Raw genomic sequence first — 13,320 nt, 5'->3', positions numbered from 1 at the left:
GCGCAATAACACTATAAGCCATGTGAAACCCTCCAGTGCCATCAAGAATAAAAAACGTTTCCCTTAAACATAAAACCGTTTCTCTCTCAAAACGTTATGTTACCAGTGTCAAACATGCTGCCATTCTTTGCTGCATTTTTAGCCCATAACATACAGGTCCCAGTAATACCCCTTCATACATGTAGGATTACTGCTTACCCCTTCCCTCATGGGAACTATGTCAGCCAGTTCTGAAATACCACAGTCTCACCAGAAAAAAAATGACTGAACATACCTCAATGCTTGTAGCATGAAAAACGTTCCCCACACTGAAGCTTCTCAAATACTCCTCAGCCATTATGTGGGAACTCCTCTGGATCTTAGTGACAACTGCTAAGATCATCAGTCTCCAGGCAGAAATCTTCATGCATCTGCTGCCTGAGGAAAAATAGTACTCACCGGTACCATTTAAAATAAAAAAGTCTTGCTTGAAGAAAATAAAAACTATCATTTTAACACCTCTTTCACTTTACCTCTTCCTATTACTAGTAACGGCAAAGAGAATGACTGGGGGTGGAGAGAAGGGAGGAGCTATATATACAGCTCTGCTGTTGTGCTCTTTGCCACTTCCTGTTAGCAGGAGGATAATATTCCACAAGTAAGGATGAATCCGTGGACTTGTCGTATCTAGTAGAAGAAAAAGTGCACAAAAACTCTTTGCCGCTTCCTAAAAGCTTGTGGACATACCCAGCTGACACTTCCCGGCCGGCATTATGAGCAAGTAAAGCTGCCGAGAGAAACACAAGTCAAACACACTACCAAGTTGTTAGACCCCTGAACGGAACACACCGGAGTAAAAGACTGAGCCATATAAAATAAAGAGTCCTCTCGTCCCCAGTGCCTGCAGAAACTGCCTCACATTATCCTATTAACCTATAATAGGATTAATGTATTTAACATCCCAACAGAGTTAACTGTTAAAGTGCCAACATCTCTCTTCCCTTTTTAGAAAATTAAATTCAGCACTTACCTTAATATTAATCTGCCTGGAAGCAGGGCAGCTCACTAGGTTTTTAGAGGCATTCTCCCTCACATGGACCTGTGGAAAAAAAGAAAGACTGAGTAATCTTACTGAGGCTTTAAAAGTTAGGGCAGCAACAACTATTTGGGAGGCGCAGTGAGGATTATACCCCAAAAGTTTCCAATTGCTTAAAAGCCACCACTGCTCTACTGAAGAGACGGACATGGGCTACGGCAAAACCCCAGGAAGGAGCAGAACAAACTTGCACTGCTTTAAAATAATAAAATCTTGATTGAAGAATTTTCTTTAAGACACCTAAACTTTACTACCTCCTTGCTTTTAACGTAGGCAAAGAGAATGACTGGGGTTGGAGGGAAGGGAGGTGATATTTAACAGCTTTGTTGTGGTGCTCTCTGCCTCCTCCTGCTGGCCAGGAGTGATATTCCCAACAGTAATTAGAGATGATCCGTGGACTCACTGTGTCATTGGAAAGAAAACTAGTCCCATTTCGAAGAGTACTACCCTCCATAAGAGACTACTCCAATCTTCTGACACTTCTCTGCCAACCTCCTGTGAAGAAAGGCAAAGAATGACTGGGGGATGAGGAGAGTGGGGAGGTATTTAAGCCTTTGGCTGGGGAGTCTTTGTCTCCTTCTGGTGGCCAGGCTCTTAATGCCCACAAGTAATGAATGAAGCCACGGACTCTCCTCCCATTAAGATGGAAACGGAGTCTGTCCCTCCCCTGCAGGGTGACACAGTGATAAGTACAGGAGGGAGCTATACAAAACTGAGTCTGTCCCTCCCCTGCAGGGTGACACAGTGATACGTACAGGAGGGAGCTATACAAAACAGTCTGTCCCTCCTCTGCAGGGTGACACAGTGATAAGTACAGGAGGGAGCTATACAAAACAGTCTGTCCCTTCCCTGCAGTGTGAAACAGTGATAAGTACAGGGGGAGCTATCAAAACAGTCTGCCCCTCCCCTGCAGGGTGACACAGTGATAAGTACAGGAGGGAGCTATACAAAACAGTCTGCCCTCCCCTGCAGGGTGACACAGTGATAAGTACAGGAGGGAGCTATACAAAACAGTCTGTCCCTCCCCTGCATGGTGACACAGTGATAAGTACAGGAGGGAGCTATACAAAAACAGTCTGTTCCTCCCCTGCAGTACAGGGGGAGCTATACAAAACAGTCTGTCCCTCCCCTGCAGGGTGACACAGTGATAAGTACAGGAGGGAGCTATACAAAACAGTCTGTCCCTTCCCTGCAGGGTGACACAGTAATAAGTACAGGGGAGCTATACAAAACAGTCTGCCCCTCCCCTGCAGGGTGACACAGTGATAAGTACAGGAGGGAGCTATTCAAAACAGTCTGTTCCTCCCCTGCAGGGTGACACAGTGATGCGTACAGGAGGGAGCTATACAAAACAGTCTGTCCCTCCCCTGCAGGGTGACACAGTGATAAGTACAGGAGGGAGCTATACAAAACAGTCTGTTCCTCCCCTGCAGGGTGATATAGTGATAAGTACAGGAGGGAGCTATACAAAACAGTCTGCCCTCTCCTGCAGGGTGACACAGTGATAAGTACAGGAGGGAGCTATACAAAACAGTCTGTCCCTCCCCTACATGGTGACACAGTGATAAGTACAGGAGGGAGCTATACAAAACAGTCTGTTCCTCCCCTGCAGTACAGGGGGAGCTATACAAAACAGTCTGTCCCTCCCCTGCAGGGTGACACAGTGATAAGTACAGGAGGGAGCTATACAAAACAGTCTGCCCTCCCCTGCAGGGTGACACAGTGATAAGTACAGGAGGGAGCTATACAAAACAGTCTGTCCCTCCCCTGCATGGTGACACAGTGATAAGTGCAGGAGGGAGCTATACAAAACAGTCTGTTCCTCCCCTGCAGTACAGGGGGAGCTATACAAAACAGTCTGTCCCTCCCCTGCAGGGTGACACAGTGATAAGTACAGGAGGGAGCTATACAAAACAGTCTGTCCCTTCCCTGCAGGGTGACACAGTAATAAGTACAGGGGAGCTATAAAAACAGTCTGCCCCTCCCCTGCAGTACAGGGGGAGCTATACAAAACAGTCTGTCCCTCCCCTGCAGGGTGACACAGTGATAAGTACAGGAGGGAGCTATACAAAACAGTCTGTTCCTCCCCTGCAGGGTGACACAGTGATACGTACAGGAGGGAGCTATACAAAACAGTCTGTCCCTCCCCTGCAGGGTGACACAGTGATACGTACAGGAGGGAGCTATACAAAACAGTCTGTCCCTCCCCTGCAGGGTGATATAGTGATAAGTACAGGAGGGAGCTATACAAAACAGTCTATCCCTCTCCTACAGGGTGATATAGTGATAAGTACAGGAGGGAGCTATACAAAACAGTCTGTTCCTCCCCTGCAGGGTGATATAGTGATAAGTACAGGAGGGAGCTATAAAAAACAGTCTGTCCCTCCCCTGCAGGGTGACAGAGACTGGAAGGAGTTATGTGGCACATAGCTTCTCCCCTGCAGTGTGACATAACTGGAGAGAGATTTGTGACATTAAGTCAGTAGCTTCCACGTAAGGTGACACTGTTTGGAAGATAAAAAGTTACCTGACATAGGAGTGTGCTCCTGCCCCTACAGAGAGACAAACAATGGTGATAAAGACAGCAAGAAGCTATGTAACATGAAATCTGCCACACCAAGACACAGTCACACAGACAGGAGGGAGTTATGGGACATTAAACCAGTAAATCCCCATCAGAGTGACACAAACACAAGGGAGCTATAAAACAATAATGCTAACCCCACCCCACAGGGTTATACAGTGACAATGACAGTTATCTGGCAGAGCTCCCTCTCCTCTCACCAATGCCTGGAATGATATGAAACTCCTGGTTGACACGCTTGTCTACTGCAGTGGTGATGATACGAACACGTGGAAATGCGTAAGCCACCGAGTGAACGCCCATCTCTGCCATCAGTAGTGACAATAAGAAGATCTTATCTTCCTGTACATCATGATCCTGCAGCAAAAAGTGACTCCCATGAGGAAGGTGAACAAGCACAATCAGCTATGCAACCAAATCTAATCCTTAAGCACCGACCATAAGTTCAAACAAACAGACACAGACAAGTCATATACAGTGGCCACAAACCGATAACATACACACGATATACAGTGGCCACAAACCGATCACATACACACGTTATACACTGACCACAGTCAGATCGCATACACACTGACCACAGTCAGATCGCATACACACTGACCACAGTCAGATCGCATACACACTGACCACAGTCAGATCGCATACACACTGACCACAGTCAGATCGCATACACACTGACCACAGTCAGATCGCATACACACTGACCACAGTCAGATCGCATACACACTGACCACAGTCAGATCGCATACACACTGACCACAGTCAGATCGCATACACACTAACCACAGTCAGATCGCATACACACTAACCACAGTCAGATCGCATACACACTAACCACAGTCAGATCGCATACACACTAACCACAGTCAGATCGCATACACACTAACCACAGTCAGATCGCATACACACTAACCACAGTCAGATCGCATACACACTAACCACAGTCAGATCGCATACACACACTAACCACAGTCAGATCGCATACACACTAACCACAGTCAGATCGCATACACACTAACCACAGTCAGATCGCATACACACTAACCACAGTCAGATCGCATACACACTAACCACAGTCAGATCGCATACACACTAACCACAGTCAGATCACATACACACTGACCACAGGCAGATCACATACACACATTATACACTGACCTCAGGCAGATCACACACACACACACGTTATACACTGACCTCAGGAAGATCACATACACATGCTATACACTGACCACAGGCAGATCACATACACGCTATACACGGACCACAGGCAGATCACATACACACGCTATACACTGACCACAAACAGATCACATATACATGTTATACACTGACCTCAGGCAGATCACACACACGTTATACACTGACCAGAGACAGATCCCATACACACATTATACACTGACCAGAGGCAGATCACATACACACATTATACACTGACCAGAGGCAGAACACATACACACATTATACACTGACCAGAGGCAGAACACATACACACATTATACACTGACCAGAGGCAGAACACATACACACATTATACACTGACCAGAGGCAGATCACATACACACATTATACACTGACCAGAGGCAGAACACATGCACACTGACCAGAGGCAGATCACATACACATGTTATACACTGACCACAGGCAGATCACATACACACATTATACACTGACCACAGGCAGATCACATACACATTATACACTGACCACAGGCAGATCACATACACACGTTATACACTGAGCACAGGCAGATCACATACACACATTATACACTGAGCACAGGCAGATCACATACACACGTTATACACTGACCACAGGCAGATCACATACACACATTATACACTGACCACAGGCAGATCACATACACACGTTATACACTGAGCACAGGCAGATCACATACACACGTTATACAGTGACCACAGACAGATCACATACACACGTTATACACTGACCACAGGCAGTTCACATACACACGTTGTACACTGACCACAGGCAGATCACATACACACGTTATACACTGACCACAAGCAGATCACATACACACGTTATACACTGAGCACAGGCAGATCACATACACATGTTATACACTGACCACAGGCAGATCACATACACATTATACACTGACCACAGGCAGATCACATACACATTATACACTGACCACAGGCAGATCACATACACATTATACACTGACCACAGGCAGATCACATACACATGTTATACAGTGACCACAGACAGATCACATACACACATTATACACTGACCACAGGCAGATCACATACACATTATACACTGACCACAGGCAGATCACATACACATGTTATACAGTGACCACAGACAGATCACATACACACATTATACACTGACCAGAGGCAGATCACATACACACGTTGTACACTGACCACAGGCAGATCACATACACACGTTGTACACTGACCACAGGCAGATCACATACACACGTTATACACTGAGCACAGGCAGATCACATACACACGTTATACACTGACCACAGGCAGATCACATACACACGTTATACACTGACCACAGGCAGATCACATACACACGTTATACACTGACCACAGGCAGATCACATACACACGTTATACACTGACCACAGGCAGATCACATACACAAGTTATACACTGACCACAGGCAGATCACATACACACGTTATACACTGACCACAGGCAGATCACACACGTTATACACTGACCACAGGCAGATCACATACACACGTTATACACTGACCACAGGGAGATCACATATACACGTTATACAATGACCACAGGCAGATCACACACACACGTTATACACTGACCACAGGCAGATCACATACACACGTTATACACTGACCACAGGCAGATCACATACACACGTTATACACTGACCACAAGCAGATCACACACACACGTTATACACTGACCACAGGCAGATCACATATACACGTTATACAGTGACCGCAAACAGATCACATACACACATTATAAACTGACTACAGGCAGATCAAATACACACATTATACAATGACCAAAGGCAGATCACATACACACTGACCACAGGCAGATCCTATACACACACGTTATACACTGACCACAGGCAGATCACATACACACGTTATACACTGACCACAAGCAGATCACATACACACGTTATACACTGACCACAAGCAGATCACAAACACACACGTTATACACTGACCACAGGCAGATCACATACACAGGTTATACACTGACCACAAGCAGATCACACACACACATGTTATATACTGACCACAAACAGATCACATACACACATTATACACTGACCACAGGCAGATCACATACACATATTATACACTGACCACAAGCAGATCACAAACACACATTATACACTGACCACAGGCAGATCACATACACACGTTATACACTGACCACAGGCAGATCACATACACACGTTATACACTGACCACAGGCAGATCACATACACACATTATACACTGACCACAGGCAGATCACATACACACGTTATACACTGACCACAGGCAGATCACATACACACATTATACACTGACCACAGACAGATCACATACACACGTTATACACTGACCACAAACAGATCCCATACACATGTTATACACTGACCACAGGCAGATCCCATACACATATTATACACTGATCAGAGGCAGATCACATACACAGGTTATACACTGACCACAAGCAGATCACATACACACGTTATACACTGACCACAAGCAGATCACATACACACGTTATACACTGACCACAGGCAGATCACATACACACGTTATACACTGACCACAGGCAGATCACATACACACGTTATACACTGACCACAGGCAGATCACATATACACGTTATACACTGACCACAGGCAGATCACATACACACGTTATACACTGATCACAAGCAGATCACATACACAGGTTATACACTGATCACAGGCAGATCACATACACACGTTATACACTGATCACAGGCAGATCACATACACACGTTATACACTGACCACAGGCAGATCACATACACACGTTATACACTGACCACAGGCAGATCACATACACACGTTATACACTGACCACAGACAGATCACATACACACGTTATACACTGACCACAAACAGATCCCATACACATGTTATACACTGACCACAGGCAGATCCCATACACATATTATACACTGATCAGAGGCAGATCACATACACAGGTTATACACTGACCACAAGCAGATCACATACACACGTTATACACTGACCACAAGCAGATCACATACACACGTTATACACTGACCACAGGCAGATCACATACACACGTTATACACTGACCACAGGCAGATCACATACACACGTTATACACTGACCACAGGCAGATCACATACACACGTTATACACTGACCACAGGCAGATCACATACACACGTTATACACTGATCACAAGCAGATCACATACACAGGTTATACACTGATCACAGGCAGATCACATACACACGTTATACACTGATCACAGGCAGATCACATACACACGTTATACACTGACCACAGGCAGATCACATACACACGTTATACACTGACCACAGGCAGATCACATACACACGTTATACACTGACCACAGGCAGATCACATACACACGTTATACACTGACCACAGGCAGATCACATACACACGTTATACACTGACCACAGGCAGATCACATACACACGTTATACACTGACCACAAGCAGATCACATACACATGTTATACACTGACCACAAGCAGATCACATACACACGTTATACACTGACCACAGGCAGATCACATACACACGTTATACACTGACCACAAGCAGATCACATACACAAGTTATACACTGACCACAGGCAGATCACATACACACGTTATACACTGACCACAGGCAGATCACATACACACGTTATAAACTGACCACAGGCTGATCACATACACACATTATACACTGACCACAGGCAGATCACATACACACGTTATACACTGACCACAGGCAGATCACATACACACGTTATACACTGACCACAGGCAGATCACATACACACGTTATACACTGACCACAGGCAGATCACATACACACGTTATACACTGACCACAGGCAGATCACATACACACATTATACACTGACCACAGGCAGATCACATACACACGTTATACACTGACCACAGGCCGATCACATACACACGTTATACACTGACCACAGGCAGATCACATACACATGCTATACACTGACCACAGGCAGATCACATACACACATTATACACTGACCACAGGCAGATCACATACACACGTTATACACTGACCACAAGCAGATCACATACACACGTTATACACTGACCACAGGCAGATCACATACACATGCTATACACTGACCACAGGCAGATCACATACACACATTATACACTGACCACAGGCAGATCACATACACACGTTATACACTGACCACAAGCAGATCACATACACATGTTATACACTGACCACAGGCAGATCACATACACACGTTATACACTGATCAGAGGCAGATCACATACACACGTTATACACTGATCAGAGGCAGATCACATACACACGTTATACACTGACCACAGGCAGATCACATACACACGTTATACACTGACCACAGGCAGATCACATACACACGTTATACACTGACCACAAGCAGATCACATACACAGGTTATACACTGACCACAGGCAGATCACATACAAATGTTTTAAACTGTTCACACGTGCTAATCTCATGCATATATTAAAACTGATCACTCACCAGCAGGACCCTAATGGCCATCATAGCTGCAGCTCCTGTGGACACTGTGCTGTCCATGAGAATCACATAATCCTCACTTATCTCCTTGGGCAGTCGCAGGTAATGAAGCTGCAGGGGAAGTGAGAATATGTGAGAGAGAGTTGGGGCAAAAGGAGAAAGACAGAGAAGGAGGAGTGCGACAGAGAGACAGGTGATAGGGGAGCGAGGCACAGAGGGGGAGCCACGAGAGGCACAGGAGGGGGGGCACGAGAGGCACAGAGGGGAGCCACGAGAGGCACAGAGGGGGAGCCACGAGAGGCACAGAGGGGGAGCCACGAGAGGCACAGAGGGGGAGCCACGAGAGGAACAGGGAGGGGGGGGGCGACGAGAGGAACAGGGAGGGGGGGGGCGACGAGAGGCCCAGAGAGGGGGGGGCGACGAGAGGCCCAGAGAGGGGGGGGGGGCGACAAGAGGCCCAGAGAGGGGGGGGGCTGCGACAAGAGGCCCAGAGAGGGGGGGGGGCGACAAGAGGCCCAGAGAGGGGGGCGACGAGAGGCCCAGAGAGGGGGGGGCGACAAGAGGCCCAGAGAGGGGGGGGGCTGCGACAAGAGGCCCAGAGAGGGGGGGGGGCTGCGACAAGAGGCCCAGAGAGGGGGGGCGACGAGAGGCCCAGAGAGGGGGGGCGACGAGAGGCCCAGAGAGGGGGGTCGACGAGAGGCCCAGAGAGGGGGGGCGACAAGAGGCCCAGAGAGGGGGGGGCGACGAGAGGCCCAGAGAGAGGGGGGGGGGGGCGACGAGAGGCCCAGAGAGGGGGGGGGGGCGACGAGAGGCCCAGAGAGGGGGGAGGGCGACGAGAGGCCCAGAGAGGGGGGGGCCGACGAGAGGCCCAGAGAGGGGGGGGCGAGAGGCCCAGAGAGGGGGGGGGCGACGAGAGGCCCAGAGAGGGGGGGGGGGCGACGAGAGGCCCAGAGAGGGGGGGGGGGGGGGCGACGAGAGGCCCAGAGAGGGGGGGGGGGGCGACGAGAGGCCCAGAGAGGGGGGGGGGCGACGAGAGGCCCAGAGAGGGGGGCGACGAGACAGAGGAGGAGGAGCACGACAGAGAGACAGGTGATAGGGGAGCGAGGCACAGAGGGGGAGCCACGAGAGGCACAGAGGGGGAGCCACGAGAGGCACAGAGGGGGAGCAGACGAGAGGCCCAGAGAGGGGGGGGCAGACGAGAGGCCCAGAGAGGGGGGGCAGACGAGAGGCCCAGAGAGGGGGGGCAGACGAGAGGCCCAGAGAGGGGGGGCAGACGAGAGGCCCAGAGAGGGGGGGCAGACGAGAGGCCCAGAGAGGGGGGGCAGACGAGAGGCCCAGAGAGGGGGGGCAGACGAGAGGCCCAGAGATGGGGGGGGGGGGCAAGAGAGGCCCAGAGAGGGGGGGGGGGGGGGCGACGAGAGGCCCAGAGAGGGGGGGGGGGGGCGACGAGAGGCCCAGAGAGGGGGGGGGGCGACGAGAGGCCCAGAGAGGGGGGCGACGAGACAGAGGAGGAGGAGCACGACAGAGAGACAGGTGATAGGGGAGCGAGGCACAGAGGGGGAGCCACGAGAGGCACAGAGGGGGAGCCACGAGAGGCACAGAGGGGGAGCAGACGAGAGGCCCAGAGAGGGGGGGGCAGACGAGAGGCCCAGAGAGGGGGGGCAGACGAGAGGCCCAGAGAGGGGGGGCAGACGAGAGGCCCAGAGAGGGGGGGCAGACGAGAGGCCCAGAGAGGGGGGGCAGACGAGAGGCCCAGAGAGGGGGGGCAGACGAGAGGCCCAGAGAGGGGGGGCAGACGAGAGGCCCAGAGAGGGGGGGCAGACGAGAGGCCCAGAGAGGGGGGGCAGACGAGAGGCCCAGAGAGGGGGGGCAGACGAGAGGCCCAGAGAGGGGGGTGACGAGAGGCCCAGAGAGGGGGGTGACGAGAGGCCCAGAGAGGGGGGGGGGGGTGACGAGAGGCCCAGAGAGGGGGGGGTGACGAGAGGCCCAGAGAGGGGGGGGTGACGAGAGGCCCAGAGAGGGGGGGCAGACGAGAGGCCCAGAGAGGGGGGGCAGACGAGAGGCCCAGAGAGGGGGGGTGACAAGAGGCCCAGAGAGGGGGGGCAGACGAGAGGCCCAGAGAGGGGGGGCAGACGAGAGGCCCAGAGAGGGGGGGGGGGCGATGAGAGGCGCAGAGAGGGGGGGCGACCAGAAGCCCAGAGAGGGGCGGCGACGAGAAGCCCAGATAGGGGCGGCGACGAGAAGCCCAGAGAGGGGCGGCGACGAGAAGCCCAGAGGAGGGTAATGAGAACAACGACACAAATAAAAAGAAGGAAAGGAGATGTTAAAAGAAAAAGAGGGGGAGCAACAGATAGAAATATGCTGCTGTCCTTTCAGGCAGCCAGGTTAAAGGGACATTCTACCCTGTTCCATCTAAAAGAGAATATTTTAAAATATCTTATTGTTATATCTTAAAAAAATTATGTTGTTTTAAATATCAAACTTTTTCTGTGGGAAGTCATTAATCAATAAATAACTAGGTATCCGTTGTACACAAACTTACACATCATTTTAGATTTTACTTTGTTCATGCAAAAAATATAATCATGTTTAACTGTTACTCTTTTATACACAAAATAGACAACATTTAAGTACAACGTCCCTTTAAAAATTCTATACTTTTCTAACGGTCTCACCTCAGGTTCCCCAGTGTTGTGATTGGTCTGGATAAGAATCTTCCCCAAGCGAATGTCCTTACAAATGGCTGTCAGCGCCTGCTCCATGGTTTCCCCAGCACGAAGTATAGAAACACCTGTGATCTGGGACCAAAAATGAGAAGACGTGTCCCATGATACCACAACTCCAATGTAGTGTAGACACAAAATTCTTACTGACCAGACCACTCACAACTCATCCCCACAGCATGCAACACCTGCTCTTTACACCATAGAAACAGATAGAACATCTCAACATACAACCTAGGCCTCTATCAGTTGTACCAGCAGCTTCAAGTCTACTGAACATTTCCTAACTCCTAAACCAGCTAAGTGGCCTTTTCAGATTCAGCCTCTTTCTCGTCCAATCTATGATGAAAGCTTTAGCTCGACTCCTCTAAGTGCTCGTTCCACAATAACTACCCTGCTCTGCCAGAGCCTACAGCGGCATGTCATAGAAACCAGTTAAAAATATTGACCACAATATATACATCTCTCAACAACCTCACAGCAAAATATATTTTCTCATATATCTCCAAATACTGCATAAAACTCCCTCTTTGAGCAACCTCTGACCTTCTACTTACTGGTCTGTCACCTTAACTGTCGGCCTAATACACAAATTGCCTATCTACTGTTTGTCACAAAGTCAAATAATCTACCTGTCTGTCACTTAATCTAATAATAAATCTACCTATTACCCACTTAAATCATCCATCAGCCATCTGAATGCACCTACCTATCGCACAGTCACACTGTATAGTTGATATTAATAAATACATTGACTAGATCAAAATCAATATGAATGAAAATAAAACAGCCCATTCAATCAACACTTGCTTGGAATGTCCATGGATATCATACTGACAGAACATATATTTACATATTAATTAGATAAATCATATCACCAGTTCTATACAAAAAATTATTTTTTGCAGGCAACAGGGTGGTAGGCAGAGATTGTAGATAATAAATTGAGGTTTTGCAGTAAATGCTCATTACTATCTGGCAACTGAACTATGTTATGTTGACAAAATACCTAGGCTCTTCTCCCCTAGATGCTACAACACCATGGTTCAGTAACGGAGCCCCAGTGAGCCCTGCATACACCATTCCCATGTATATCATCTTCCAACTGTAGATTATTTTGGAATAATGATGGTTGACAGTGTTCAATAACATATGGGATATATTGCCCGCCATTAGGA

At 48.8% G+C, this 13,320-nt stretch overlaps 1 protein-coding gene across 4 annotated transcripts in view; it reads right to left on the bottom strand.

Annotated features, from left to right (window-relative positions):
- The window catches only part of LOC128655873 (uridine-cytidine kinase-like 1), a 226,687-nt gene that overhangs the window by 12,449 nt on the left and 200,918 nt on the right, over positions 1 to 13,320 (bottom strand). For all 4 annotated transcript variants that reach the window (XM_053709457.1, XM_053709456.1, XM_053709455.1 and 1 more), the window contains 3 exons: positions 12,095 to 12,217; positions 9,423 to 9,530; positions 3,860 to 4,016 (listed from right to left, as the gene is read on the bottom strand). In XM_053709457.1, coding sequence (XP_053565432.1) covers positions 3,860 to 4,016; positions 9,423 to 9,530; positions 12,095 to 12,217 — 388 coding nt within the window. The remainder of the gene's footprint in view (positions 1 to 3,859; positions 4,017 to 9,422; positions 9,531 to 12,094; positions 12,218 to 13,320) is intronic.

This window comes from Bombina bombina, chromosome 4, assembly GCF_027579735.1.
Source record: "Bombina bombina isolate aBomBom1 chromosome 4, aBomBom1.pri, whole genome shotgun sequence".
NCBI lineage: Eukaryota > Metazoa > Chordata > Amphibia > Anura > Bombinatoridae > Bombina > Bombina bombina.
The sequence above is the reverse complement of the archived record's forward strand: the minus strand, read 5'-3'. Positions and strand labels throughout refer to the sequence as shown.